General features: G+C 32.5%; 4 protein-coding genes across 4 annotated transcripts; all 4 read left to right on the top strand.

The window, feature by feature from the left end:
* Window positions 1–5288: 5288 nt before the first annotated feature.
* LOC110648270 (uncharacterized) lies at window positions 5289–11003 on the top strand. The gene is made up of 10 exons (XM_058148526.1): window positions 5289–5691; window positions 5997–6062; window positions 6292–6472; window positions 6662–6858; window positions 7533–7583; window positions 7680–7769; window positions 8118–8238; window positions 8762–8856; window positions 9526–9630; window positions 10488–11003. The coding sequence occupies exons 1-10, from the start codon at window positions 5359–5361 to the stop codon at window positions 10623–10625; spliced, it is 1377 nt and encodes a 458-aa protein (XP_058004509.1). The 5' UTR covers window positions 5289–5358; the 3' UTR covers window positions 10626–11003.
* Window positions 11004–17786: 6783 nt separating this feature from the next.
* Window positions 17787–20573, top strand: LOC110648267 (uncharacterized). Its single transcript, XM_021802439.2, has 3 exons — window positions 17787–18043; window positions 19895–19953; window positions 20050–20573. The coding sequence occupies exons 1-3, from the start codon at window positions 17918–17920 to the stop codon at window positions 20393–20395; spliced, it is 531 nt and encodes a 176-aa protein (XP_021658131.2). The 5' UTR covers window positions 17787–17917; the 3' UTR covers window positions 20396–20573.
* Window positions 20574–24174: 3601 nt separating this feature from the next.
* On the top strand, window positions 24175–27956 carry LOC110648271 (disease resistance protein SUMM2-like). Its single transcript, XM_058148538.1, has 2 exons — window positions 24175–27020; window positions 27438–27956. Exon 1 carries the CDS (start codon window positions 25774–25776, stop codon window positions 26791–26793), a length of 1020 nt encoding a protein of 339 aa, XP_058004521.1. The 5' UTR covers window positions 24175–25773; the 3' UTR covers window positions 26794–27020; window positions 27438–27956.
* On the top strand, window positions 24560–25628 carry LOC131168969 (probable disease resistance protein At5g43730). The gene is made up of 2 exons (XM_058154244.1): window positions 24560–24741; window positions 24788–25628. The coding sequence occupies exons 1-2, from the start codon at window positions 24560–24562 to the stop codon at window positions 25626–25628; spliced, it is 1023 nt and encodes a 340-aa protein (XP_058010227.1).
* Window positions 27957–27983: the final 27 nt, after the last annotated feature.

Below are 27983 nucleotides of genomic sequence, written 5' to 3' on the forward strand. Positions count from 1 at the left end.
TGTCCCAAAATAGTCCAAGAGGGGGGGTGAATTGGACTTTAACAATTTTTCGGCCCTTGCTTGTGGTCTAATGAAAAATTGTGGCTTTGTTCAACTATGTGCTTCTCTATATAAAAAGAAAGTAATATGTGCTTCAACAATGTATTCCTAAGTTGTAATTCAATTTTCAATCAATGTATATGGCAATATCTAACAAAGCATTCATCAACTAATTTTCTCAAGTCACTCAATATGTCTACAAATTTATCAACTCAATCTAGATAATCAATATTCAATATCATGTATATGAGAAAAGAAATTTAAATTGCATAAAAGTAAAGAGGTAAAGGTTAGAGAAATCAAACACAAGGATTTTATAGTGGTTCGGCTTAACTAGCCTACATCCACTCTCTCAAAGAACCTTCTTTGAGTCTTCTTTCCACTATTTGCTCTTTTGAAGGCAAGAGACCAAAAGCCCTTTACAATTTCTCAACACCAAGCTTTTACACCAAGGTAGCTTGAAACCTTCACAAGTGCTATCACAAGCACTTACACTCTCAAGCTTCAATAGGTGCTTGTACAACCTCTCTTGAATGCAATTCAATATTTCAACACTCACTCTTACTCAATACAAATCAAACTATAAAGAAGAGATGAGTCGATTTGCCAATGGAAGCTCAAAATCTTAAATGCTCTTGAATGAAAGCAATAAATGAAAAATCAATGTTGGAGTTCAAATGTAGGCTTTCATTAAGTGTAAATGAAGTGAGGAATGTGTATTTATAGTCCCAAATCATTTTAGACCGTTTGAAACCCTTTTGGAACGTTATACACACTGCCCAAAACAAAATAGCCATTATTTTGTCCTTTTGTGCGAAGTTGAACGATAAATTAGCAAACTAATAAAATTTTAGGAGCAGTCAGTAAACTGGTTAGTAAACTAACGTTTTTAGCAAACTTATTAGCAAACTAAAAAATTTAGCAAACCAGTTAGCAAACTAAGTCAACAGCTGCATGTCTCAACTTGCAATGCAAAATGATTTAGACCTTCAAAAAATGTTTCAATAGTGGTGTTCAAGGTCATGATGAGAAAAAGTAATCAGAAAATAAATTTTCATTTTTGAGCTCCATATGACTAAATTCTCATCTATTCTTTTTCACAAAAAGACCTAAGACTCTAACACTATGCTTTTCATACCTTTGCTTCGAGTCTTGATTTCCATAGCCTTTTTCTCATTTTGGATTTGTCTTGGAATGCCTTTGAGTATCTTTTCTTCTTATATGCAACTTCAAAGGTTCTTTATGCATAAGACAAAGAATCTACACATCACTTTAAGGTTAGGTTAGATAGATTCTCTTTGAGTTTTGTTATCATCAAAATCAATGCTCATTTTGAGCTACACGGGGTCAACACGTAGTAAGCCTAACTATTCACTTAACCCAACTCTAAGGCCCATTTTGGCTCAATTTCAAGAAATCAACCAGACAGAGTCCGGCCATAAAATGGACCTACCAATGGGGAGTTTATGACTCACCCGACCTGTAAACACAGTAAATACTCAATTGGGGAGCTCAGCTCACCATTCACATACTCATCAGCATAAAAATAAATGGAAGCTCAGCTCCCTCATCCAATCCATCAAACATGCATAGAATATTAAGTTTACAGGTCCACAATAATAATTTAGTTTACAGACCCAAATCAAATAAACATTTCTAACACATGCGAAAATTCTAAGATTTAACAAGTTTATACAAATATTAATAATCGACCTGCGAGGGAGAAAGCAGGTTAGCCTCAAAAATATCCTCCTGTGGCCTGGAAAAATATTGAACAGGAGTGAGCGTTCGACTCAGAAAGTAAAATATCAATTTTAACCATAATCTATATAACTATCTAGAACTAGTGCACCTTGTAGAGTGAAATGCAGCATCAGCAATAAATTTACATCATAACATCAAAAAGGTAATTTGGAGCACTCACACACCCTGTAATATCAATCATAATATATGGGAGATGATCCCCTATACAGCTCTCTTAAATCCAACCTGGTGCCAGCGAAGAACTCAAGCCGGACTTTCGCTTAATAAACCAAATCGGGGGTCCCAGCGAAGAACTCAAGCCGTGACTACCCCCCAAAGATCGGGTCCCAGCGAAGAACTCAATCCGTGACTACCCGTCCTATCCATAGTCTACACCACATCACACGCATGCCAACGCACGCACACTGCTCCAAATTACCATAACAACATCCATGGCACATTAACACTTATGAATGCAACATAAATCGTGCCTAGAGTTTAACTACATAAATATATGCATATAAGTGATGCATGGGCATGCTTGAACATATAATAATATCGAAATTACAATTAAAATTAATATTTTACTCACAGACTTGACAACGGTCACTTTGTGGCGGTAGGCGGAGGAAGAAGGTCGACTCACGACAATTACATTATAATTATTTAATACAAATGACTCAATACAATCAAGAAAAGACCAAATACGTCTTAAGTCGTGCCGAAAATCCGGCAGAGTCTCCCCTATATCTAGGACCTACCCAACCTGCAAAATGGCTCAACACACTTTTATATTCACAATCCATATATTCACCACTCAATCACATCACACAGCCCCTCCTGGGCCCATCAAATCAATCATCCATCACAATATGTAAAATTTCAATTTAGTCCTCATAATTGATCATTTTTTCAAAAACTGCCCAAATAAGCTCTAAAAATTCTAAAACTTTGCCCCGCGGTCCTTAGCAATATTACTAGGCTATTGCAAAAAGAATCGTAATTTTCTGAGCTACCACGAATATTTTATGAATTTTTAATCCTATTTAAGCACTAGAAAATTACGAAAAAACAAAGTTCGGGTTTACCTTTGTCGATTCCGACTTCGGGAACGCGCTCGGAACATCTGACAATGGGGGGGTAGCCAAAACTTCGATCCAATTCGGAGACTTTTCCGGTAACGGGTTTGTCTGGCCGGAAATTCACAGACCCGGTCAACTGTCGAATTTCCGCGAATTGAGGATACCTACACGAAGCCCACAACACGGGGGTTAGTGCATAAATTTTTCAGAATTTTCTAAGCTCATTTAATGCTCGGAAAGACACTGCGAAGTTCCGTGGAACCTACCGAAAAATGGTGTCTGAAAAATTCGAAATTTATGTCGCCGGGAAGCTCTCGACCAGTGGAGCGCTCTGATACTCTCGGTTTTCTCGTGGGATTCACGGTTTGCGAGAAATCTAGCCCGAAAGTTAAAATGGGCTAAAACTTCCCGGGCAAAAATTGGACAAACTGCTCGATGGATTTCGGTGTTCTTGGTGTCTATGAAAAGCTCTCGACAAGTAGATGAGTTTAGACACAAGACCCGGTCCGATTGGTGGCCGGATCGGCCGGGAAGTCGAGGAGTCGCGTGCGCGCTGCGTATTGTTTGTGGAGCCGTTTTCCTGCGTTCCAGGCGGCGGCCGGCCGTGGGGGAGGGCTGAGGTGGCGTGCCGGCAAGGTGGGGAGGCAGGGGAGGTGGGGTGCGGCAAGGGGAGGAGGGAGGAGAGAGAAAAGAGAGAGAGAATGGGAGGAGGTTGGACGCGCGCGGGGAAGGGAGGAAGAAAAAAAAAAGGCCTATCCGATTCGACCGGTCCGATTCGGTCCAGTTTGATTCGACCGGTTCAATTCAGGATATAAAATTTTGAATCTTTACTCTGCCTCGGAACCAAAAACGAGGTTCAAAAATTCTGAAAAAATTTCAGAAAACTCAGAAAAATTCGTAGATTCCAAATATATTTTTAGTTTTACCACGTAGTCTTTAAATTAATTTTTAAAAATCATCAAAGTTTATATTTTCGGAAAATCGAACCTGATTTTCAAAATCTGAAAAATCTCAAAAAAAATTTTCTAAAATTTAAATAAAATTAAAATACCAATAATGCTCATAAAATAATAAAATTTAAAATCTTGGGGTGTTATAATAATAATACTATAAAAAAAATATTATATGATATTTTCTTAAAAATATCTTATTGCGTATTTTGTATTTCATTAATAGGGAGTTAACATTTTTAAGTTTAGATTTTTTATATATTGTTTTGAATTATAAAAATTTAAATGAATTGACTAAAATTTAAATAATTAGGGGAGAAACAAGGGGGCTGGGAGAGGCAGGGGTCTGCACCCCTCTTCGAGCAATGTTTTTTTTAATTGCAAGCTTTTGCTTGTAAAGGCCCATAGAGCAATTGGGCTAAATACGTGAAACAACACTTTCATGCCGTGATTCATCAAAAAGGTTCCTTATAGAACGACTAAACTAGCATAATTACAATAAGTCCAAAAACCCAAACAAGAAACCCTCGGTTAAAGTGGGTATTAATTTTAGTGTGGATATTATTCAATTTAAATAAAATAAAATAAAATAAATTATTTTAATTTAATAATTTAATTTAATTTTTAAAATAATTTAATTTAATTTAATTTAATTTTATATTATAAAAAATTTGATTATTTTCATTCGATTCGATTTTAAAGAGAAAAAAAATTAATTAAAAGGAATCAAATTAAATAATTTTATTAATTTTTTATTTAATTTATTTTTATAAAAAATTTATGAATTATATATAATTATATATATATAAATTATTTAATTTTATTAATTAATAGTTATTAGGTTTAAATCAAGATCAAAATCAAATTAAATAACTTAAAAATCAAATATAAATTAAAAAATAAATAAAAAATAAAAACTAATTGATTTGAACCGAATCAAATTGAAATAAAGTGATTTGATTTGATTTGATTTTTTATTAATTTTAATTTAATTTAATTTTTAAAATTTTTAATTTAATTTTTATAATTTAATTCAATTTAATTCGATTTAAACTGAATGCTCACTCCAATTAACCCAATCTAGAGAGCCAAATCTTCACTTCTTTTGTTTCTTTGCGATAGCCAAATCGTCACACTTCAATAACACGTTATGTAGATTAAAAAATACAAAAATTAATTACATTATTTTTTTAATTTTAATAAATTTATTTTAAACACACAAGCTAATTTTTCAACCTTTTATATATATATATTAGGATTGAACATTATTTTGAATTTTACTGGTTATAATATTTTCTTTTTCATTTTTCTAAAAAAAAGAAAAATCTTATTGAATCGTTAATAACTTAATTAGTAACAATAATTAAAAAAAAATTAGTAAACATTATATTGGTGGTAATAATAGGGATCAAAGTCAAAATCAAAGTGCTAGCGAATATTGTCATTGTATATTCATCACTTCGTCAAAAATATATAAACCCCTCAAAAGCCCCATCCTCTTGGCCTCTATCTCAATCCAAAGCGCAGCGCACCTCCACACGCTAATGGCTTCCATATCACTGGACATAGCCTCCACTTTCCTCTCCTTCACTTCTCGCAATCAAATCCCTCTCTCCAGAATTCGGACCACTGTCCTTCCTCTTTTCTTAAAGGACAACCAATCCTTATCCCTCAAATCCACACGCTCGTTTCACTCCAGAATCGTTGCTCTCGGTTTCTCCAAACCCACTTTCAATTACCGTCGCAGGTTCACCGTCTCTGCCTCCTACTCCACCACTGCTGCCCCTCAGAGTGAGGATTCCGATTTGACCACCAAGATTCCAGCTGATAATCGGATTCCGGCTACCATTATAACCGGGTTTTTGGGGTCTGGGAAGGTATATAATCTGTCTACAATTAATCCCATATCGATATTAGACATTTTGCAAATTTTATTTGTATACAGAAATTGTGGCATTTCTAAGGTAGTTTTTCGAATGCCTTTTGTATAACCTATTTCTGTCACAACCTCAAATTACTAGATGTGCTACTTAGAATTGCAAGTGAAAAGGCCTCAGCTTTTTATTTGGTGATACTCAATCTTAGTGGCTTGCGATAAAAATTCCCATTTTTTAGCATTTGATTGGGATTTGGTGTTAGGTTAGTTATTTGGATTGATATACTTGTTTGTGGTGATAAGCAGACAACATTACTTAACCATATATTGACTGCGGACCATGGGAAGCGCATTGCAGTTATTGAGAATGAGGTATGGAGTTTCATTTTTCGCTGTTTGTTAATAAATTAGAGTAGCGTCTTTCTTGTAATTATTGTACTGTTAAAGGATTTTTTTTTTTTAAATTGTAATCATAGCTATAGTACGTTTGGACAACTATTGTTGTTTTAAGGTACGTTATTATTTGCCACTCAGCTTTTGAGATATATTGAAGTTTATTATGTGTTGACAACTAATTTTCTTTGCTAATGTTGAATTGCAGTATGGTGAAGTCGACATTGATGGTTCTCTAGTTGCAGCAAAAACTACTGGAGCTGAGGACATTATTATGTTGAATAATGGTTGTTTGTGCTGTACAGTGAGGGGTGATCTTGTAAGGATGATCTCAGAACTAGTTGCTAAGAAGAAAGGGAAATTTGATCATATTGTAATAGAGACTACAGGTTGGAAACCAGTCAAATTGTACACTAGCAAAGTAACATATATATGTAGTGTAGCCTGCTATATGAATGTTTATGTTGTGAGATCTGTAGGTCATGTGGTATGTGGATTTCTTTTTCGCTTTTGTTTGCTGAATATGATGACTTGCTGGTAACATTTGTTTAATGCAAATTTTATGTGCAACTTTGCAGGGCTTGCAAATCCGGCACCAATCATTCAGACTTTTTATGCTGAGGATACTGTTTTTAATGATGTCAAGTTGGATGGTGTTGTCACTTTGGTTGATGCTAAACATGTTGCTTTTCATCTGGATGAGGTTAAGCCCAAGGGAGTTGTCAATGAGGCTGTGGAGCAAATTGCTTATGCTGACCGGATCATAGTGAATAAAGTAACTATGAGTCTACAATTTTTACAATCCTGGTTTTCAATGGAATTAGTTAGACTTGAGACAGTAAAAATTGCACAATTTTTAGCATTAGTAGATTTCACTCTGTTAAAATCACTGGCCTTGTGAAAAATGTTTGGCCATTATTTTTGGATTTTTTAGAGTGCTTGTTGGTACTAGCTCAGCTAGGATGGTAATGTGCCATGTTGACCCCATCTCTTCAAAGTCCACATGCTAGTAAGTTCATGTTGTTAGCTGAAATCTTCCTTGAACACATGCATAAGCATATGAGAAGATAGAGAGAGAAAAAATGAACACAAGAATTTTATGTGGTTCGACAGGTGCGCCTATATCTACAGACTGTCACCTGCTATTTCCATTATTGAGAATGAGAATATTACAGCCCTATTTATATTGACCTAATCCTTATACACACAGGATTTCTAATACAAATAGGATTGACATAACCGCCCCAATAATACGAAACGTCTCAGACCATTAACACTTTAGGGACATTTTGCCTCTTGTCAAGGAGCTCAATGCCATAAAAATGAATTGTGTAGCCCTATTGCATCTTATAGCCACTGCTCATGGTAACTTTGTTACTGAAAATCTTCTAATTCATTTATTAAACATGTTGATCTATTTGTCTGATATAATTATATTTTCTTTACCAGACTGATCTTGTCGGTGATAAAGAAGTTTCTTCTTTGGTGCAGCGGATAAGGGTGGGTATACTTCAATTTTTCATTAAGCTGCCTTCTTTTCTTTATTTCCATATTTTTTGTTTCTCTATTGAAGTTTACATGTATCCCCTAATGCAGAACATCAACAACATGGCTCATTTGAAGCGGACACAGTTTGGAAAAGTTGACCTGGATTATGTCCTTGGTATTGGAGGCTTTGATTTGGAGAGTTTATTTTCTACGCCATTACCTTGTATCTGCAACTAAAAATTTTTCTTGAAGAAGACATTGGATTTCTATGTCTGTTTACAGTTTTCCTTTGTCTTTCGTCCTTTTTTTGGGGGGAATTGGTATCATTATGGATTTCACCCTATTCTTGAGGCTGTGTTGATCTCCCTTGCAACATAGCAGTGTCATTTAATGAACTTCCTGTTGACCTGACATTCCATTCTGCCTTTTCTTTACTTTCACATATTTGTATTATTTTTATAAAGCAGATGTTTAATGTCTTAGAAGCACTGTGTGCCTGTTAGACTGCTATGGATGGAGATGTTTAACATTTGCTTATGTCTTCTCAGGATTGAGAGTGCTGTCGATGCTGATGGTGAAAAGGAAGATCATGCCAGTCATGACCATCATCATGACCATCACCACGAACACAACCACCACCACCATCATGATGAACATGACCATCATGGTAATTCTCTTAATGCTCAGCAGCTATGCATAGTACTTGATTCACTGGTTAACTAAAACCATGAGAAGAACTATTAAGGCTGTTTTCTAATGGATGGAGAATGCATCCAGTTATATAACATAACATCCACGATGATCTGTTTCTGCCAACCTGCAATTGTAGCTTTGGGAACATATCTATTATCTAATCTAGCACTTTTCCTCCCTGCCTTTGTAAGTTTATGGTTGTGTGGCTAAACTCTTAACAGTAGAACTTGCACTTTTTGTTTGAAGTGCAAAGTCATGAGGAACCAATATTCTTTGGTCTAGAAAATTTCAAATAGATTCACAAATCTATGGGTACAAATATGAATTATATCTATGAGTTGTTATTTGGATGCATCAGCTTGTTCATAATTTGGATTGTATTGATGTTGCATGCTTGCTAATTTTGGAAAATTTTGAAGTAGCTCAGTCACTTTTTTTATTTTTTTTTTGTGTAATTTTATGAACTAACTATAGTGCTTGTGGATGCTGTTGTGCAGAACATCATGATGATCACCATTCCCACGATCACGTTCATGATCCTGGTGTTTCTTCTGTCAGTATAGTTTGTGAAGGGATTTTAGATTTAGAGAAGGTTGGTTTTACATGTGTTCTGTTAGAATTTCATGATACAAATATGCTTAGTGAAACTGTAGACATTTGTGCTAACCCTTCCAAATGTCATGAGAATTTCTAGTTTTCTATGGTTGTGTGTATGACGTGGTCTTTTTAATTGTTAAATTCAGAGAGAATGCTAGATAATTAATATAGATTTATATGAGTGATTGAGTTGCTTTACGCATCAAAATAACTAGTCAATTTAATGTTGCAATCTAATCATTTATATATTATTATTTCATTTCATATTTTTTTAATGTGATATTCTTAATACTCTCTCTTACGTGCAATCACATGTTTGTTACTTGACAATTAATTAGTATTTAATCCAATACGGGCCCAATTATACAACCTTATAGGTGACTGAAATTCATAATCCAGTCTGGGCTATGATACCATGTTAAATTTGGAGTAAGTGTTAGAAAAATTACCTATTAATTCATTTTAATTTGGATTTATATGAGTGATTGAGTTGCTTTACACATCAAATAACTAGTCAATTTAGTATTGTAACCTAATCATTTATATATTGCTATTTCATTTCATATTTTTTCAATGTGGGATTTCTAACATTAATTTTATTTATTCCTCTGGAAGTTAAAAACCTGACAATATTGGAATGATGGCTGTCACCCTATGTCTTCAGGCTAACATGTGGCTTGGTACTTTGTTGCTGGAGCATAGTGAGGACATATACCGGATGAAAGGTCTTTTATCTGTTCAAGGCATGGATGAGAGATTTGTGTTTCAGGTAAGCTAGAAATTCTAGAAGTGCCTACATTTGACTAATAGTTGGTTGGTAAGTATTCAACCTTGCTGCTTAAATTGATTCTGTTAAAGGATTTGTCTAAATGCTTCTTCTCAATCTCGAAAGCAATGAAATTTCACCCTTTCGTTGCCCTTATATCCAAATGCATGTTGTGTGAGCCTTGTGCTTTCGCCTTGTAGTCACTTTAACATGATGGCCACGGGCAGACCTTGTTATGCTTTGTAATTGTAAGGGCCAGGGCCACCGTAAGTCTTCTTAAAATTTCAGAAGCAACCCTAGGGTAACAAATTTTCATGAAGATAACAACAACCCCCTTAAAATTTGTCATGTTTTAAACTACAAGCCATCATTTTATTAAATGATTTAGTCCAATTTTGCTGTGATGCCTTCAGCCTTTTAGTTTTGCCTGATGGCTAGTCTCCGGATATATTATCAATATGCAGATGTGTGGATTTCGGAAATTTTAGGATTTCAAATGGTGAGGGAAATATTAATGAATTTCCGTTATTGTTTTGAGAAAGAGCTTTTATGCTATGGATTCAATTCTTATAGCGTATTTGCAGTGTAAATTTTATGTGAAGTGATCAATTTGATTCGAAAGCCATGTATGCTTCTTGGGAAGGATAAAAAAGGAGAAAAAATAGTAACAAAGTTGTTGGTTGCTTTGAGTTAACAAAATCCATTGGGTTTTTTTTTATTTGAGAATCAATAAAAGCCATTCTGGTATTATTTTCTTTATTTATTTAGTGAAAGAATAAAAATAGTGCTGCAAGCGTTATGGCTTATATTTTATATTAAGGTTATACCAGTTCCATTTACTCTGGTGTTTTGGGTAACAGGGTGTTCATGACATATTCCAAGGCTCACCGGATAGGCTGTGGGGCCCAGATGAAACTAGAATCAACAAGATTGTGTTCATAGGGAAGAACTTGGACGCACAGGAACTAGAAAAAGGCTTCAAAGCCTGTTTGCTATGATTGCTTACAAAAGGCTTCATTATGTTTCAGCTTTCATCGATTGCTCACCATATGGAGGGTCTGACAAATGACAACTAATCAAATGATCATGGATATGCAAATGGTTTTCACAAGGAACGATATACTTTAGATATTAAGATTATAAAATGAGTTATTAGCTGTCTATTGAATTCAAATGGTTTTCTCCTCTCTGGATTTAATTGTTGTCTCGAAATGTGTGGATTCCTTTGTTTTTTTTTTTTTTTGAAATTAAGTGTATGAATTCCTTGTTGAACCAAAGTTGTATAGAGGTTAACAGTGAAGTTATTGCGATTGCCTTCACCTCTAAAACTTAAGAAGGCATGGTAATAATTAAGAACATGGAAATGTTGCAGAGGAGGCTTCATGGGTTTCTGCAACTCCAATTCAAGAAAATACTTAAAAAGATATTATGGATTAGCTGGTGGAAAGCAAAAATCGTTCATAGGGTTAGAGAATGGAAAAAAATGAATAAAAGCCCAACAGTAAGATGGGGAAAAAAATGAAGGGGTGGGTCGATTATTTCAGTGTTCCAGGAAGTTTCTCTTTAGCTTGAGAGTGGAAAATGAGCCACACGGATTATCCATGATCTGATGTTCATAGAATTTTATTGTTTCCCTGGTGAGTATTTTCAGATTTGGCCAGATTATTGATCAGATGAAAAAAAAAAAAAAAAAAAGACCCCCAAAAGTTTAGCATGTTTGTTAATTTATTATATAATTTATATTCTGAATTACAAAAGATTAACGGGTTAATTATTTTTTTAGTATTAAGATGAAAATTATATTGATGAGACAATTTTTTTGAAAGTACTATATTGATGAAATTTAAATTCTGACTTTCACTCTAATAGATTAATTATAAATACTCTTAACATCAATAAATAAAATTCTTAATTTCAGTTCTTATAATTGTTTCACATAATTTTGATGGTGTTATAATTAAATTTATGAGAAACAATTCTCATTATAAATCTCATTGCCGTCATAGATGCAATCAGACCATCCATAATATCAAAATTCTGGAATTAAATTTGTTTATCAACAAGTAAATTATAAATATGATCACAATTTGGTGGGCCCACAAATTGACATAGTATTACTGGATAAAATATTTGCGAAAATCATGGTAATTCAATTCAAATCCTATTAATACCAAGAGAATTTATTACTTAATTTCTAACTTTTACCACAAATAATAATTTGACCCTTAAATTTTGAAAATTAAATATTTTACCACAAATAATAATTTGATCCTTAAATTTTAAAAATTAAATATTTTAATTTTAATTTTTATTTCATTCTACCGCGAGTCTAAAAAAATTTTAAATGACTATATAATACTGTTTTATTATATTTTTTTTCTTTTTTTTTTCTCTCTCCTCTTTCCTATTTCTCCTTATCGGAACTTGACCATGAAAACATTTTTATTGAATCAAATCAAACTTGTAAGTATAAAAATTCACTGTTCTCAAATCCTCTTCAAGCAATTGGGATTGCAAATTGCTTCTTTCACCTGAAACCTACAATATTCATCACTTTATTCACATACACACTCAAACTCTCACCTCGCTCATATATTACACCCCGTCCCCCTCCCCTCCAATTGTCACTATCTCCACCACTCCTACTACTATAACTATAGCCTGTAGCAATTAAACAACCTATTTTGTTGATAATTTTCTACTTCTCTAATCCATGTCGATAACCACAATTACCCAATTCATCAATTATACAATTACAATTTCACTATTTACTAATTTAAAATGCAAAAGAAAATCATGATAAACAAATAATAATCAATGGTAGAACAACAATTTTGAATTCTAGCAAGATTACTCCAACAGGGAAGCTTAATTCCCTTACCCAGTGACTCTTGACCTTATCCAAAGTCCAAACCAAGAAAGCAGAGGAAGACAATAAGTGACTAAGATCACTAAAATCCGCAACAAAAATCATTGGAATTACTTCGAAACAATCAAATATGCTTAAATCTCAAGTTCCAAATACACTCCATTTATAAAAAGAAAAGCAATCTCGACAAAATCCATGTAATTGTATCCCCTAGATTGATTTCCAAAACTACAAACCTAAACTATAATCCACCAAGAATGATTATAAGAAATGAACTCTTGTGGGTTGCAGTGAAGAAGGAAAAGAGACTGCAGAACCCATCAAAACATCAGTATAAACAACATCCAGAATCGTTCTCCTTTCCTTCTCCTCCTTGCTATCAATCTTCTTTTCTATTGTGCGCTGCCTTTCCTCTCCTCCCTTGCCATCAATTTTGATGGTCCTTTCTTTCTTAGTCACCGATGGTGATGGGTAATGGGATGGGTTTTTGGGTGGTGTAAGATTAGAATGGAAAATGGATTTAGGAATTTGATGAGAGAAAATTTATAAGAAGCGTGGGTCTGGTGTTTGATCAAAATTTGGGAGAGGTAGTTTGTGTAGTGCCTGTTTTTTTGGTTAACTTAGTAAATTAATTAGTAACATTATTTTAATAAAGGGTATTTTTATCACTTTATTTTATTAACGACAACTTGAATTAAAATAGATGGAAGCACCTCAATTTTAACGAAAGCAAAATTGAAGGACTAAATTATTTAATTTTTAAAATATAAGAATCAAATAATAATTAGTGGTAAAATTTAAAGATTAAATTGTAAATTTCCTTTAATATTATTAACATCTCAATTAGTCCAAAGTCCAATTATTCTTAACTATCCAAATCCATTCAAAGCTCGATTATTATTATTCGAATAATACTCAAATTTATTTAATTTTATATATTTTAATTAATAATTTATATAAAAAATATTTTTATTAATAATTTTATAACTAATTATTTATATAAATAGATTTTTTCATAACTCAAACTATAGGCTGGACTGGCACTAAGATTTAGGTCAGCATAAGGATCTTAAAGCCTGTAGTAAGGCTAACTATTTTCTAACCCAACCATAAAGCCCATGTTTTGAGCTCATTTTCAAGAAAACAACCGGACAGAGTCCGACTATAACCTGAGCCATCCAACGGAGAGTGCTTAACTCACCCTACTTGTAATCACAAAATGTATCTATTTGGGAAGCTCAGCTCACCCTCACAATCCTCAGTCAATCAATTTAATCAAATGGGAGCTCGGCTTCCTCATCCAAAATAAACATCCATCCCATACATTTACATATGCATAATTAATAAGTTTACAATCCACCCTAACACATGTGGAGTTCTAGATTTCAAATTAACAACATAAAATGTGGATACTGCAACTATAGACTTGCGAGAAAGAAAGCAGGTTAATCACAAAGGAAAAAGTCATCCTGTAACCTGAAAAAATGGAGTGAATAGGAGTGAGCGTTCGGCTCATTGAGTAAGATATTGATTTTAAATACAATTTCTATAACTATCTAGCGCTAATGCATTCCTAAGGATGAAATGCAACACAGATCAACATATTCAACCCAACTCAAATAATAATCGCATAAATAATAATTTGGAGCACTCACACACCTGAATATCACATCAGAATATATACATATGGGAGCTGATCCCCTATATAACTCTCTTAATCGAATGCCTTCTAGTGATATCAACTCGAGCCGAACTTTCTCTTAATAATCCAAATGCAGGGGTCTGCAAGATCAACTCAAAGTCGTACTCACCCCAACTTATCACAAAAAGAACCGAGCCCCAAGCAACGCTAACTCAAGCTGATCTGCCTGTTTACCCATATCCAATACCATTACATCACACGTAGGCCGACACACACACAAAACTCCAAATTACCCTAAGGCGATATTCACAATAATTTTATCAATTAAAATACAACACAAGACGTGCCTAATATTTAACTATATACATATATGTATAAGTAAAGCATGGGTATGCCTTGAATCATAAAATAATATTGAAATTATAAATAAAATTAATATCTACTCACAGTATACCAGAAGCTATTGTAGTGGTTGGGCGGAGGAGGAAGACTGACCCAGCTCATCTAAACAATTATATTACAAATTTATCATAATCAACTCAAAACAAGACTTTAAAGAATCAAACGCACCCAATTTATGCCGAAAATCTGGTAGAGTTTTCTCTGTACTTAGGACCTACCTAATCTGTAAAGTGATTCAAATAATACTTTTAAAATCACACATCTTAAATCCACATCTCAACAACATCATATGACCCCTTCTAGGCCTACTAAACTAGGCAAACTCAAGCAAATCGGAAAATTTAGCTATAAGGTTTAAAACTAACATTTTTCAAAACCAATCAAACTAATTCTAAAAATTCTAAATTTTTTTCCCGCGGTCCTTAACAATGCTTTAAGGCTATTGCAAAAGGAATTATAATTTTCTATGCACCCACGAATATTTTATAGATTTTTATTCTAAACTGGGTATTAGGTAAATAAGAAAACTTAGGGTTTGGGTTTACCAACGTCGATTCTGACGCTTGGAACGCGTTCAGGGTATCTGAAAATGGTGGTGAGGACTATAATTCTGACCCATTTCCGAAGCGGCTATGGTAGCTCATTTGCTCGGCTTGAAAATGCAAATCCAGGCATCGGTAAAATTTTCGTGAAACGAAGGTACCTACACGAAGCCCATAACACTAGGAGTTAGAATAAAATTTTTATGAAATTAAATAAGCTCATTTTAAGCTCGAAAAATCACTACGAAGTCCATGGGACCTACCGAAATTTTGGTATCAAAAAATTTTGAAATTTATATTGCCGCAAAGCTCTTGTCGAGTAGAACATGTCGGGACTCTCGAACTCTCCGTCGGGTTCCCAGTTTGGGAGAAATTTAGCCCAAAAATTGAAATGAGCTAAAATTTCCTGAGCCTAAATCAGACAATTCGCTTAATGAAAATTTATATTCTTGGTGTTTTTAGAAAGCTCTCGAGGAGTATAACACTTTTGGGATTGGACTCGGTTCAATTGGTAGCCGGATCGGCCGGATTTTGGCCGGGAAGATAGAAAGTCGAGCACGTGTAGAAGAATTTTGGTGCAATTTTTCTGGCCAGCTGGGGTGTCGGCCGGCAGCAGAGAGGCACCCTGGTGGTGCGCCTGCGAGTTTGGGAAGAAGGGGTGGCGATGGTCAGCAGTGGAAAAGAGAGAGGAGAGAGAAATCGAAGAGGAAAGGGGAGAGGGTCTGAGCACGGGAAGAAGAGGGAGGAGAGGAAAAGAAGACCGGTCCGATTTGATCTAATTCGATTCGGTTGGTTTGATTCAGGATATTCAAAATTAAATTTTTTACTCTGCCTTAGAATCCAAAACGAGGCCCAAAAATTCTAAAAAAATTATCAAAAAATAAAAAAATTTATGGAGTACAAATATATTTTTAAATTTGCCACATAGTTTTTAAATTAATTTTTAAAAATAGATTAAATTTATTATTTTAAGAAAATCAAACCCGATTTTAAAAATCTAGAAAATTCAAATTTAATTTTCATAATATTTAATAAAGTAAAATATTATAATTTATATATAAAATAATTATTTAAAAATTTATAGTGTTGCATATTTAGTAATGAATATCAGTATGTAAAATCCGAGTTCAACTCAAACTCAAAATGGGTATTATTTCTCGAATTCAAAGTCATTTCAAACTTGATTATAAAGGTATTTGGTTTGGCTTAAAAGTCACTCAAAATAACTCATAAGTAAAAAATCATAAATAAATTAGTATTTAATTTAACTTAAAAGTTTAAAAAAAAAACCATTTAAATAAGTCGTAAGTAATGAGTATTATTTTTTGAAATTCGAGTAATGGGTATCAATATATAAAATCTGTGTTCAACTCAAACCCAAAATAGATATTATTTCTTAAATCCAAATTCAAATCCTATTATATTATTCTAATAAGTTTTAAAAACATCAATATTATCTCCATTTTAACGATCATAATACTCAATTATATATATTTTTTTTATCATTTTGATAAATTAAATTACTTTTAGATACTTTTTAACTATATATTTAAACTACATAAAAATTATTTTTAAATAATTTTATCAGATAAATTAAATTATAGGTTAAAAAATATGTTTTAAGTTAAAAGTTAAAAGTTAAAAAATAATTAGCTAAACCAAATAATCTCTATATACTACCCATACTTATTTTATTAGGGTTTGACTAAATTGAATACTCAAAATTTCATGATACCTAACTTATTCTATTAGGATTTAATCGAATTGGATATTTAAAATTTTATTACGTGTTGTCGTACCTCATCTAAACTATAAATCTAAATATCTAACTTATCTCATTAGGGTTTAACCAAATTGGATATTCAAAATTTAATGACGTATTGCCATATGTAATCAATATACATTTAGATACTTATGATATGGCCAGCGAAGATATTATCTGGCACAGCAATTCTTCTTATCTATACTTACGTGTATACATCCAATCGACCCATTAAAATCATATTTTGTATATGTAATCAATATACATTTAGATACTTATGATATAGCCAGCGAAGATATTATCTGGTACAGCAATTTTTCTTATCTATACTTACGTGTATACACCGAACCAACCCATTAAAATCATATTATGCAAAATTATGATAAATTTTACTAAAAATTATGAAAAAATCTATTTAAAACTATAATTTATGAAATTTCTATAAATTGAATGTATATTATGTAATCAATATACATTTAGATACTTATGATATGGCCAGCGAAGATATTATCTGGCACAGCAATTCTTCTTATCTATACTTACGTGTATACATCCAATCGACCCATTAAAATCATATTTTGTATATGTAATCAATATACATTTAGATACTTATGATATAGCCAGCGAAGATATTATCTGGTACAACAATTTTTCTTATCTATACTTACGTGTATACACCGAACCAACCCATTAAAATCATATTATGCAAAATTATGATAAATTTTACTAAAAATTATGAAAAAATCTATTTAAAACTATAATTTATGAAATTTCTATAAATTGAATGTATATTTATAAGTATTATTTAAAAATTAAAAGATAAAAAAATTAGGTGAAGCCACGTGTTAATTAGTAACACAGTGGTGGCCACTGGACCCACCAAAAGAAGATACCATCAAAAGGGTCAAAACCCTAATGATTTTACCTGCACCTCGTTCAACCCTACTTATATACCAGCAAAACCTCTTAGCTCTGAAGAAGGGCCAATTCTCTCTCTCTCTTCCTATTTCTCAGTTTCTCTGTCTCTCTGTCTTCTGGGTAAAATCTCAAAATTCATATTCAGACAAATACATATGGATATTCTTTCACACAGCAGAAATGTTTCGACTTTGGAGAGGATCCTTTGCTTCATGGTGCAATCTGTGGTGGTGGAGACTGCTCTGCTTGCTCAGAAGTCTCTGCTTTGTCTCCTCTTTTTGGTACATTGCTTTGTCTCTAAATGCTGCTCTCTAATATGTGTATATTGTATCTTTTGTTACAATATTAGGAATTGATATGATGCTTATTTTGACTTTGAAGGATGTTTTCTTTGATAAGTAGTTCTTCTTGGAAAAGGTTACTTTGTATAAGGATCTCTTTTGCTTAATGGAAAGCGATTTTGTGATTAATAAGATGCGCATGCTAGTTAATACAGTTCCATAGACAGGATTATGAAGATTGTGAGGTTATCTTTTTAAAGAAGTGGGACGCTTCCAAGAAAGGGGCCTCTTTTTTTTCCCCCTTCTTTTTGGTGTTACCATCTTCTCTAATAATGTCGTTTTGGTCAAATGCTGCTAGATTTGATAGGAGATCCATGTTCTCTGTTTTTTATTTTTTCCCTTCAGTGTATGAACCATTACGGGGGCACTATTCTTTCTACGTTGGGTGTTATGAATTGGAGTGAGCTGTTTCGATTTGATTGTATTTTGGTTATAATTAGCCTTCTTGGGTGGTTTCTATTTGATCACTGTTGGTTTGGCATGTTTATACTATGAATTAGTCCCTGCAATTTAAAGAAACTAACTATTTAGTCCTTCTATATAACAAAATTTCTATTTTTCATCTATGATTATATTTTTCAAAATATAGGAACTAACTAATTAGTTTTACTAAATAGGAGACTAAATAGTAATATTGTTCAAAATACAAGGACAAATTAGTTATTTTTACTAAAATCGAAGGACCAAATAATAGTTTAACCGGTATTGACTAACAAAAAATTTTAACGGATGGATTAAATAGTTTAAGGAAAGCAAAATGCAAAGACTAAATAGTATATTTTTCAAAATATAGGATCAAATAGTTAGTTTTGTTGAAATATAGGAACTAAATAGTAATTTTTTCTAAAATCTTTTCCCTTGCATTTCTTTCTATTGTGGACAACAAAAAACTAAAGCCAATCTTTAATTGTGGTTTTGTAATTACTTTTATTTATCATTTGGTTTTGGAACATGTTCTGAATTCTGACTAATTGGTTTATCGCTCAAACTCTCCTGTAAGAGTTTTCTGAAATCAAGGAATGCTATTCTTTACGTTTATAGCAGTCATTTCAAATTTCTTATTTTTATGAAAACCAGACAGTTGACAAAACTGTGAGCTTTGACGAACTTAAGGAATGATTTAAGAGGTTTTTACTAGTTTTCTTGGCATGTACAAGGTTGGATCTATTTTCATTTTGCATGAAAACACTTTTGTACTTTGTAAGGTATGTTTTGGATCATGTATATACATGCCATTTTGTTTTTGCAACATCTTTTTCTATCTAATGAGTTTGGTTTCCACTTTTGATTTATTCAATATGGTTTTTGGCACCCAACCTGGTTTTATAAATATGTTTGCAGTTGCTAAGTATTTCCGTTATTGCTGCCAGAATCATCTATTTGATAATGATTGAGCCTTGTTCTTTCTTGTTTACTTTAACAAGTGTACTAACTGTGGGATTATCCGTTATCTGTTAGTGTTTCATTTGCTCGATATATGTGGGTTATCTTTTATTTTACTTTGTTACCTTAGATTTTGGCTCTATGAAATAAGGGCCTAAAACCATGGAAACAACCTTCTTGCAATGGCAAGGGAAGGACTTTGGACTTTTAACCTTTTCTCAGGGTCTGCAATGTGGGATTCTCATGCACTGGGACACCATTTTTTCTTATAGAAAAGGCTAAGATTTCTTTTTTATGTTCTGAAAGTCTTAGCTTTTTTTGAAGTTTTCAAGAATCTTTATTTGGTATTTTAGCTGCTCTTATGTGCCTTATTTGCTGCCACTGCTTATTTTATGTTTTTATTTTTAGATGAGATCCCAAGCAGGTGATGTTGATATGGTAACAGATTTGGCTGCAGCAGATGTGAGGTAGATAAAAATTTATTCTTTTTTGTTTTTAATTCAGCATTAATTATTTGTTACTAAGGAGTGAAAAAGTGATCTGATAGTGGAAATGCTTTGCAGATTTCCTTTGTCTGAACTAAATAGATTGGAAAAGCCTTCTGCTGAATGCAAGGATGCTGGTGAAAATGAGGAGGATGATAGTGATAATGGTGATGATGATCAGGATGATGATGGTGATGATTCATCTGGAGAAGAAGGGAGTGATGATGAAGAGGAGGATTCTGAAGGTGAAGCTAAAGGTGATGGAGAGAGCAATGACAATGACAATGACGACGATGATGATGATGACGACGACGACGACGACGACGATGACGACGAAGATGAAGATGAAGATGTAGATGATGATGGTGATGATGACAACGACGATGATGAAGAAACCCAGCCACCTTCTAAGAGGAAGAAATGAAGAAATAAGAAAAACATTATTCCCCCCTTTTTCTTCTTTAAGCTGGATTGAATTGAAGGAATCTCATTGACTGAGTCAAAAGGTTCAAACCATTAGTTTTCATAGAGCTTGAAAAACTATTTCTTCTTGATAATGTGAACCCTCATGATATCTTATTTACCTGAATTTTTTCTAGTTATGTGGTCTCTTATTTTATTCTTTTGATGATATTACCGTGGAGCAGGCAACATGGAGTCTCTTATTTTATTCTTTTGATGATATTACTGTGGAGCAGGCAATATGGACTTAGAAATCTTTCTTTCCTTCTTTTGAGATTAGAAGGGGCCAATTGTCTACGTAGTAAGTGATAGCATTTCACTTTAATGGAGATTTCTTGTATCCTGACTCTAATGGGGTTGAGGTTTGTCAACTCTTGCATACAGGAACTCCTTGCTTGTTAAACATCGGTTTCTATGAGTTCTAACTGCTACTTCACATTTAGCTAAACTTTAACAGAACAAGCTGTGGCAAATTTTTAATGGTCTTATCCCTGGAAAATCCTTGTACGCACTGTTATATATACACCCGATCAATAGAAAATTAGTAAATTATTATTTTTAACATTTCCGTTTTATTTAAATTTATCTTTTTGCATTTAAATGATAAAATTTAAATTTGAAGACTTGGTTAATACAAAATTTTTATTTTTTTTTTTAAATTTATCATCCATCATAATCTTTTACTGAGAGCTTGGATTTGGTGAGGACATTCATTTAATCAAAAATTTTTTTAATCATTCTTTTACTATAAAATATAAAAACTCAGAATGAAAATTCATAATTTTAAATTTCGTAAAATTTCTCAAAATTTTATAATTTGTGATTCCCTCAGTCCATGAAATTTATAAATTTAAAAAACTCTTTTTTAGCTAATAAAATTTTTTTTCAAATCTTGAAATTTAAAATTTATTGTTTGAATGGTTAATGTATTTGAATTTATGATAAATTTAATGTAATTACTGAAATTTAAAAAATTAAATTATATATTTTTTAAAATTAACATGAGATTTTAATTAATTAAAACTTTTAACAAAAAAATTATTTTTTTCCATTAATTAAGTCATCCTATGCCTAATAATGAAATGATTAAAATTAGAAGATTAAGCTAAGCTAAATTATTTAAGATGGAGATGAAATGAAAAAGATTATTGATTTTGTTCATGGGCAATAGCCCAAACCATTCTGCTCTTTCCATTCAATCTGAAAATCTTTGTTTTAATTATTATGCATCCAAAGTTATAGCGTTTTAAGAATCTCTTGAGTGAGGTGAGGAGATAATATTTATTGAGAGCGCTTCACTTTTAATAGACCGATTAAATTAAGATTAATTATTTTAAATTTTAAATTTTTCATATGTATTTAAAATTTCACACAAATTTAAATTTATATTTATTTAGTATACCTAAACAAAATATTTAGTTTAAATCCAATCTATTAGATTAAATCTACCCATCCAAACATAGCATAATTATAACATTTGAATTATTGAATTACAAACTATTTTAAATCAGACGATAAAATCAAAATTCTTTTTTTCTTTATAAATTATAATTAAATACATTTGCTGTAAACTTGATTTCATATGAAAATAAATTTAATAATAATTAAATTAAATTTATATTATAATATATATAATATATAAATTTATATATAAAATTTAATTCAGCGATTATACACCCATTCTCATATAAGTTCGATTCATATGTATGAATATTGAAGTTGGCTGCTGAATTTTCTGTCAAAATAATGGCACCAAAATTGACCAACCAAACGGGACGGCTACCAAACTCTCTAAAATTGAAGCAACATGTGCTTCGTAGAATTTACCAACGCAGCAGAACGGCTGGCCAGAGGGCTAACTAACCCATTAATCATCTCCACCACCCCTTTACATTATAACTTTTTAATTCATAATTTTATATTGTGATGTACATAATTAATATTTTATTTCTATAAGATATATTGTATGTATGACTTTATTTTTTAATTCAGGTTTTATATTATAATATAATTTATAATTATAATTGCTTAAAGTAAATATTATTTTTTTATAAAATATATTATATTTATATAATTTTATAAAATTTTGATACTTTAAACCCTAGAATCTCTGCAGTTTTGTCATGTTGCTTTTTTCTCTTTAATTGTGTGGAGGAAATTAAAGAGGAAAAATTAAAAAAAAAGAAATTAAAATTTTTTCTATTATTTGAATACTCTATTAAATTAGATAAAAATAATTTTTTTATAAAATTATTTAATTGTCATGAGTGGTAATTTTTATTCTGTTAAAGGTACATAAGTAATTTTAAGGTAATTTTTTTTTAAGCCTTTAACAATTATTTTTAAAATTAAACAAATTCTTATCAATTTAATTAATTAATTTAAACTTTTAATAATTATTTTTAGAGTTAAATAAGCTCTTATAAATCTAGTTTATCCTTTTAAACTCTTAACAATTACTCTTAAAAGTTAAATAAATTCTTATCAATTGAATTGATCCATTTAAGTAATAATGAATTGAAAATTCATTTTTACAAGCCTTTATTTAACATTATGTGTGTTTTGTTAAATGTGAATCCGGTACACCTAGTCTCAGTGGATCGTAAAATGCCTAAAATTTCTTTTTTGCATTCAACAAGGGGCAATCCTTAAAAATATTGAATTCAGTATCGATATTGAATAGTAATAACAGTGCTTAACAGGGGTTAGTACTGTTTTATTTAAATTGAATAAATTGAATTAAACTACTTTAATTAGGTAATTCGGTCTAATTTTTAATATAATTTAGCTCGATTTAGTTTTACATTCTAAAATTTTCGATTATTTCAATTCAGTTGGTTTTGAAAAGAAAAAAATCAATTGAATCAAACCAAACCGAGTTATTTTTATTAATTTTTAAATTAATTTATTTTTATAAAGAATTTATGAATTATATGTAATTATATATATATAAATTATTTAATTTCATTAATTAATGGTTATTAGGTTCAAATCAAGATCAAAATCATATCAAATAACTTGAAAATCAAGTCTAAATTAAAAAATCTATCAAAATTTAAAACTGATCTATTCGAATTGAATCAAATCGAAATAGGACAGTTCAGTTCGATTTGATTTTTCATTCATTTTGATTCGGTTTGATTTCTAAAATATAATAATCTGATTAATTTAATTTTAATAATTTGATTTGATTTGAATTGAATGCTCCACTCTAGAACTTAATATTCATATTTTTAATCATTTATCTTCTATCGATAGAATTAAGTTACAAAAATAGAAAGTAAGAGAGCAGTAGACAATTTAACTATGTCGTCTATCAAGCATAAATCACATAACAGAGATTAGACTTTTTAAACTTAAATTTTAAACGTTTTATAATTGTTATTTTATAATTGCTAGATATTTGAATGAATTAATTAATTTGATAGAAATTTATTTAACTATAAAAATAATTATTAAATACTTAAATTAATCAATTAAATTAATAAAATTTTATTTAATTTTAAGAATTATTGTGAAAGGCTTAAAAAGTGATTTTATCTAATTTTAATATGAATGATATTTAATTTTTTATTCTCCTCGTTTCGCCCAAAATTGGAAAGAAAATGTTTTAACTTAATAAAAAAAATAAAAAAATATAATTTTACCCCATTTCTTATCTATTTTCTGTTTGAGCAAAAACAAAAATTTCTCTTTGAAAAATTAAATTTCTCTTTTATTGGTTAAAAAAAAAAATCTTTTCTCTCCATTCCCTCCATCCAAACAAACAAAGGGTAAATTCTCTCTTTTATTCAAAACTTCAATCCCGCTGCCCTTCTGAAATCTTTCAGCTGTAAAGATTGATGAGTCTACATGTCAATATCAGCATCTCACTTGTTATTTAGCTGAACTCTTCCTTCTATTTCTGGGATTATATTATAGCCATCAGCCATGGCAGGCATGGGGGGCGGGAGCTATTAGCACCTTCTGGGAAACTATCAAAAGCGCCTTCTGTTTTGGTTGCGCTCGTGCAGTTTACTTTGATGATTTGGAAGCCAATCTCTCAGTCTTAAGAGATGAAATTGTCCGACTGAAGAAAATGAAGAAGCATGTAGTGGAGAGGGTTCGGAAAGAAATGAAACCATAGATGCAGCAGCTCTACAAAGTAACCGACTGGCTCGACAGAGTAGATCGCTTGCAGGAGGATGCAAAGGAGATGATTAAAGAGGCTGAAGAAGAAATTCATAATAAAGCTCTCAGATGTTTCTATCCCAAGAAATGCTGCTCCTCTAACAGGGTTGGAGAGAGGATAAGTGAAAGCGCAAAGAGGTGACTGAACTATAAAGATTGGTGAATTTGATGCTGTTGTCGAGAGAAAGCCTGCTGATTTAGTGATCCAGATGCCTGTACCGAAAACTTTTGGGTTGGATTCCAAACTTGAAGATATCTGGAGATGGATTGAAGACCCAAGTGTGGAAATTATTGGGTTATATGGAATGGGAGGCGTGGGTAAAACCACCCTCCTCAGAAAGATCTACAATAAGATCTGCGAAAAGAGTGATTATGTGGTGATTTTTGTTGAGAGGTCTGAACAAGACCCAGTGAAAGCAGCCAAAGAAGCGATTTGCAAAAAAATTGAAATCCCTAGAGAGGACTGGATAAATAAAGGTGAGGCAATCAATAAGGCGATTTGGAACACTTTGAGAAAGGAGAAATTTGCTTTGATGTTGGATGGTGTAGGAGGGCAATGGCAACATCTACTCTTGGAAGAAATCGGAGTTCATCTGAACGGCAATGGGAATGGGTCCAAAGTCATTTTTACCACTCGGTCAAAAGAGGTATGTGACAGGATGAAAGCAAAAACAATTGAAGTAGAGTGTTTGCCACCAGAAACTGCTCTACAATTGTTTGAGTTCTGTGTGGGAGAGGACGCTCTAAATGCTAATTGGGAGATCCCAATGCTGGCTAAGGAACTTGCTGATGTGTGCAATGGTTTGCCGCTTCTGCTCACCACTATCGGTCGAGCGATGGCTAGTAAGACGAAACCCGGCAATTGGAAGCGTGCAATTGAAAAATTGAGGACTCAGCCATCAACATTTCCAGATGTTGAAGCTAGTGTCTTCTCTGTTCTCAAGATAAGCTATGACAGCTTGAATACAGATTCCCTCAGGAATTGCTTCTGTGCTTTTCGTTGTTCCCAGGAGTTGATAATATAAAGAAAATGGAACTAACTGACTCTGGATCGCAGAAGGGTTTCTAGATAAATATAAAACGTATGATGCCAGGGAAGGAGAAGATACTTTAGAAAGCCTAAAGAGTGCGAGTTTGTTGGAGAGTGGTAAATCAGAAGATTTTGTCAAAATGCATGATGTGATTCAAGCAATGACCTTGCGGCTAGCTCGTGAGGAGGGGAAGGCAGAGGACAAAGTGTTCGTACAGGAAAAAACACCACAGCTTTCAAAATGGATTAACGCAGAGAGGATATCATTGTGGGGTCCCAGCATCGAATCTCTCCCTGAGGCACCTTCTTGCCATCAACTTACAACATTGCTTCTCAGGGTTACTAATTTGAAGATACTGCCAAGTGAATTCTTTCAATCTATGCCTGCTTTAAAAGTTTTGGACTTGTCAGATAATAAAGGCTTAATTCAGCTACCTGTGGGCATTGGAAATTTGAGGACCTTGCGTTATCTTAATCTGTCAGGGACTTGTATAGAAATATTGCCAATGAAGTTTCAGAATTTGAAGAAGTTGCAGTCTTTGATATTGGATGGGACACCGCTCCTGCTAACTGTCCCAATGGGCGTGTTCTCTAGTCTTTCATCATTGCAGGCTTTTAGGAGGATATTTGATCAGATTTTGCTTCTTAATTCTCCACTAGATGATGAAGTAGAGCTTCTAAAGGAGTTGGAATCCCTGGAACACATAGATGAGATTGGTATATTTTTATCATATGCAAGTTTCGTGCAAAAAGTATTGGACATTGACACCCACAAGTTGCGAAGACGCATAAAACAGCTGCAACTAGTACAGGGCACAGATCGTCTACCAAAGCTCTCTCTAAGAGGAATGGAGCATTTGGAGACACTTGAATTATTGAAGTGCTCGTCCTTGACAGAGCTTGAAATTGTCAAAGAAAATAATCAGCAAGAGCCTCAGGGTTCTGAGATCAATGTTTTCCCAGTCCACAGCTGGAGAAAAATGCAGGAATCTTTTCCCAACCTCTGTCTTGTGAGGATCTGCGACTGTCCAATAAAGAACGTAACGTGCCTCATAAATGTCCGGAGCCTTCAATCTCTGAAATTAAGTTGCTGCAATGAAATTGCTGAAGTGAAGATCATGGGCAAGATGTATACAGAAATCTGGAGAAATTATCATTGAAACGCTTACCAAAGCTCAAGTCCATCTACTGCCGACCCCTACAATTTCCCTCCCTTGCGAAACTAGTTGTGTTTGATTGCTTAAACCTACGAAGCCTTCCACTTGATTGCAAAAGCGCAACATAATTAAGACAAGTTAAAGGAAGCGGAAGCTGGTGGAACGATTTGCTGTGGGAACCGCTAGGCACTAAACGTGCTTTCTCCAGAAAATTCAGGGATAAAGATGATGTAAGTCCAACTCTTTATTTTATTAATATTATGAGAAAAATTTATTTAAATTTATCTATTATGAACTCAATATGTGAGTCTCATCTGTGTGTTATGATTTGAGCCGAGTTTATTATGATATTGAAATTTGAGATTAAGCTTTGTGTATCTAACATAAATTGGACCTTATATGATAATAAATTTAATAATAATTAGATCAAATATTTATATTAAAATTTCTATAAAATTAATTAAAAAATATATAATTAATATATAAATTTAAATATAAATATTTAATCTAATGTTTATTAAGTTTTTCATTACGTGAACTCAAGTTTTCCCAAACTTTCTTTTATATGTTCAAACTCAATGTGGTTTTCTGATTGAAGTATCATTCTTCTCTTAACGTTTCCTTTTATATGCGGCTTTTTGTAACAGGTTGCGGAGCTTGTAAAGTCTTACAAGGCTTACAGTCCTCACGTGACTCCATATTACTATTACTATAATATGGAAGAAGACCCGAAAGCTTGTGTTTTCCGGTACTTATTAGATCTCAAAGAAAATATATATTAGAATGTGAAGGTTCGGTGTTCATCTCCTCTTTTTTGTGGGTGAAGCTCAGGCGATTCTGCGGCTATTAAATTAGCAAAAACAATGGGTTGTGCTTGTGCAGGCAATTACTTCATCAGTTTTGAAAGAGCCTCCTGTACATATAGTTTGGGAAATTCAGGCAATTGTGCAGCTGCTCATCTTCAGCCAAGTTACCTTCTCTCATGTTAAAAGGCTAACGCAGCTACTCATCATCTTGCAAAACTTGGTTTTCTTAATCAACTTCCATGTAATTGACTTCTTGTTTGTCCTGATTCCCTGTCTTCTATTTGTATTTTTCATGCTCACATGGCCTCGTAATACATTTTCTTGCAATTCAGGAAAAAAAAATGTTGTGACCTTTATCTGTTTTCTCGAACTTTCTGAATCTTCTTA

The sequence above is a fragment of the Hevea brasiliensis genome, chromosome 1 (genome assembly GCF_030052815.1).
Source record: "Hevea brasiliensis isolate MT/VB/25A 57/8 chromosome 1, ASM3005281v1, whole genome shotgun sequence".
Classification (NCBI taxonomy): domain Eukaryota; kingdom Viridiplantae; phylum Streptophyta; class Magnoliopsida; order Malpighiales; family Euphorbiaceae; genus Hevea; species Hevea brasiliensis.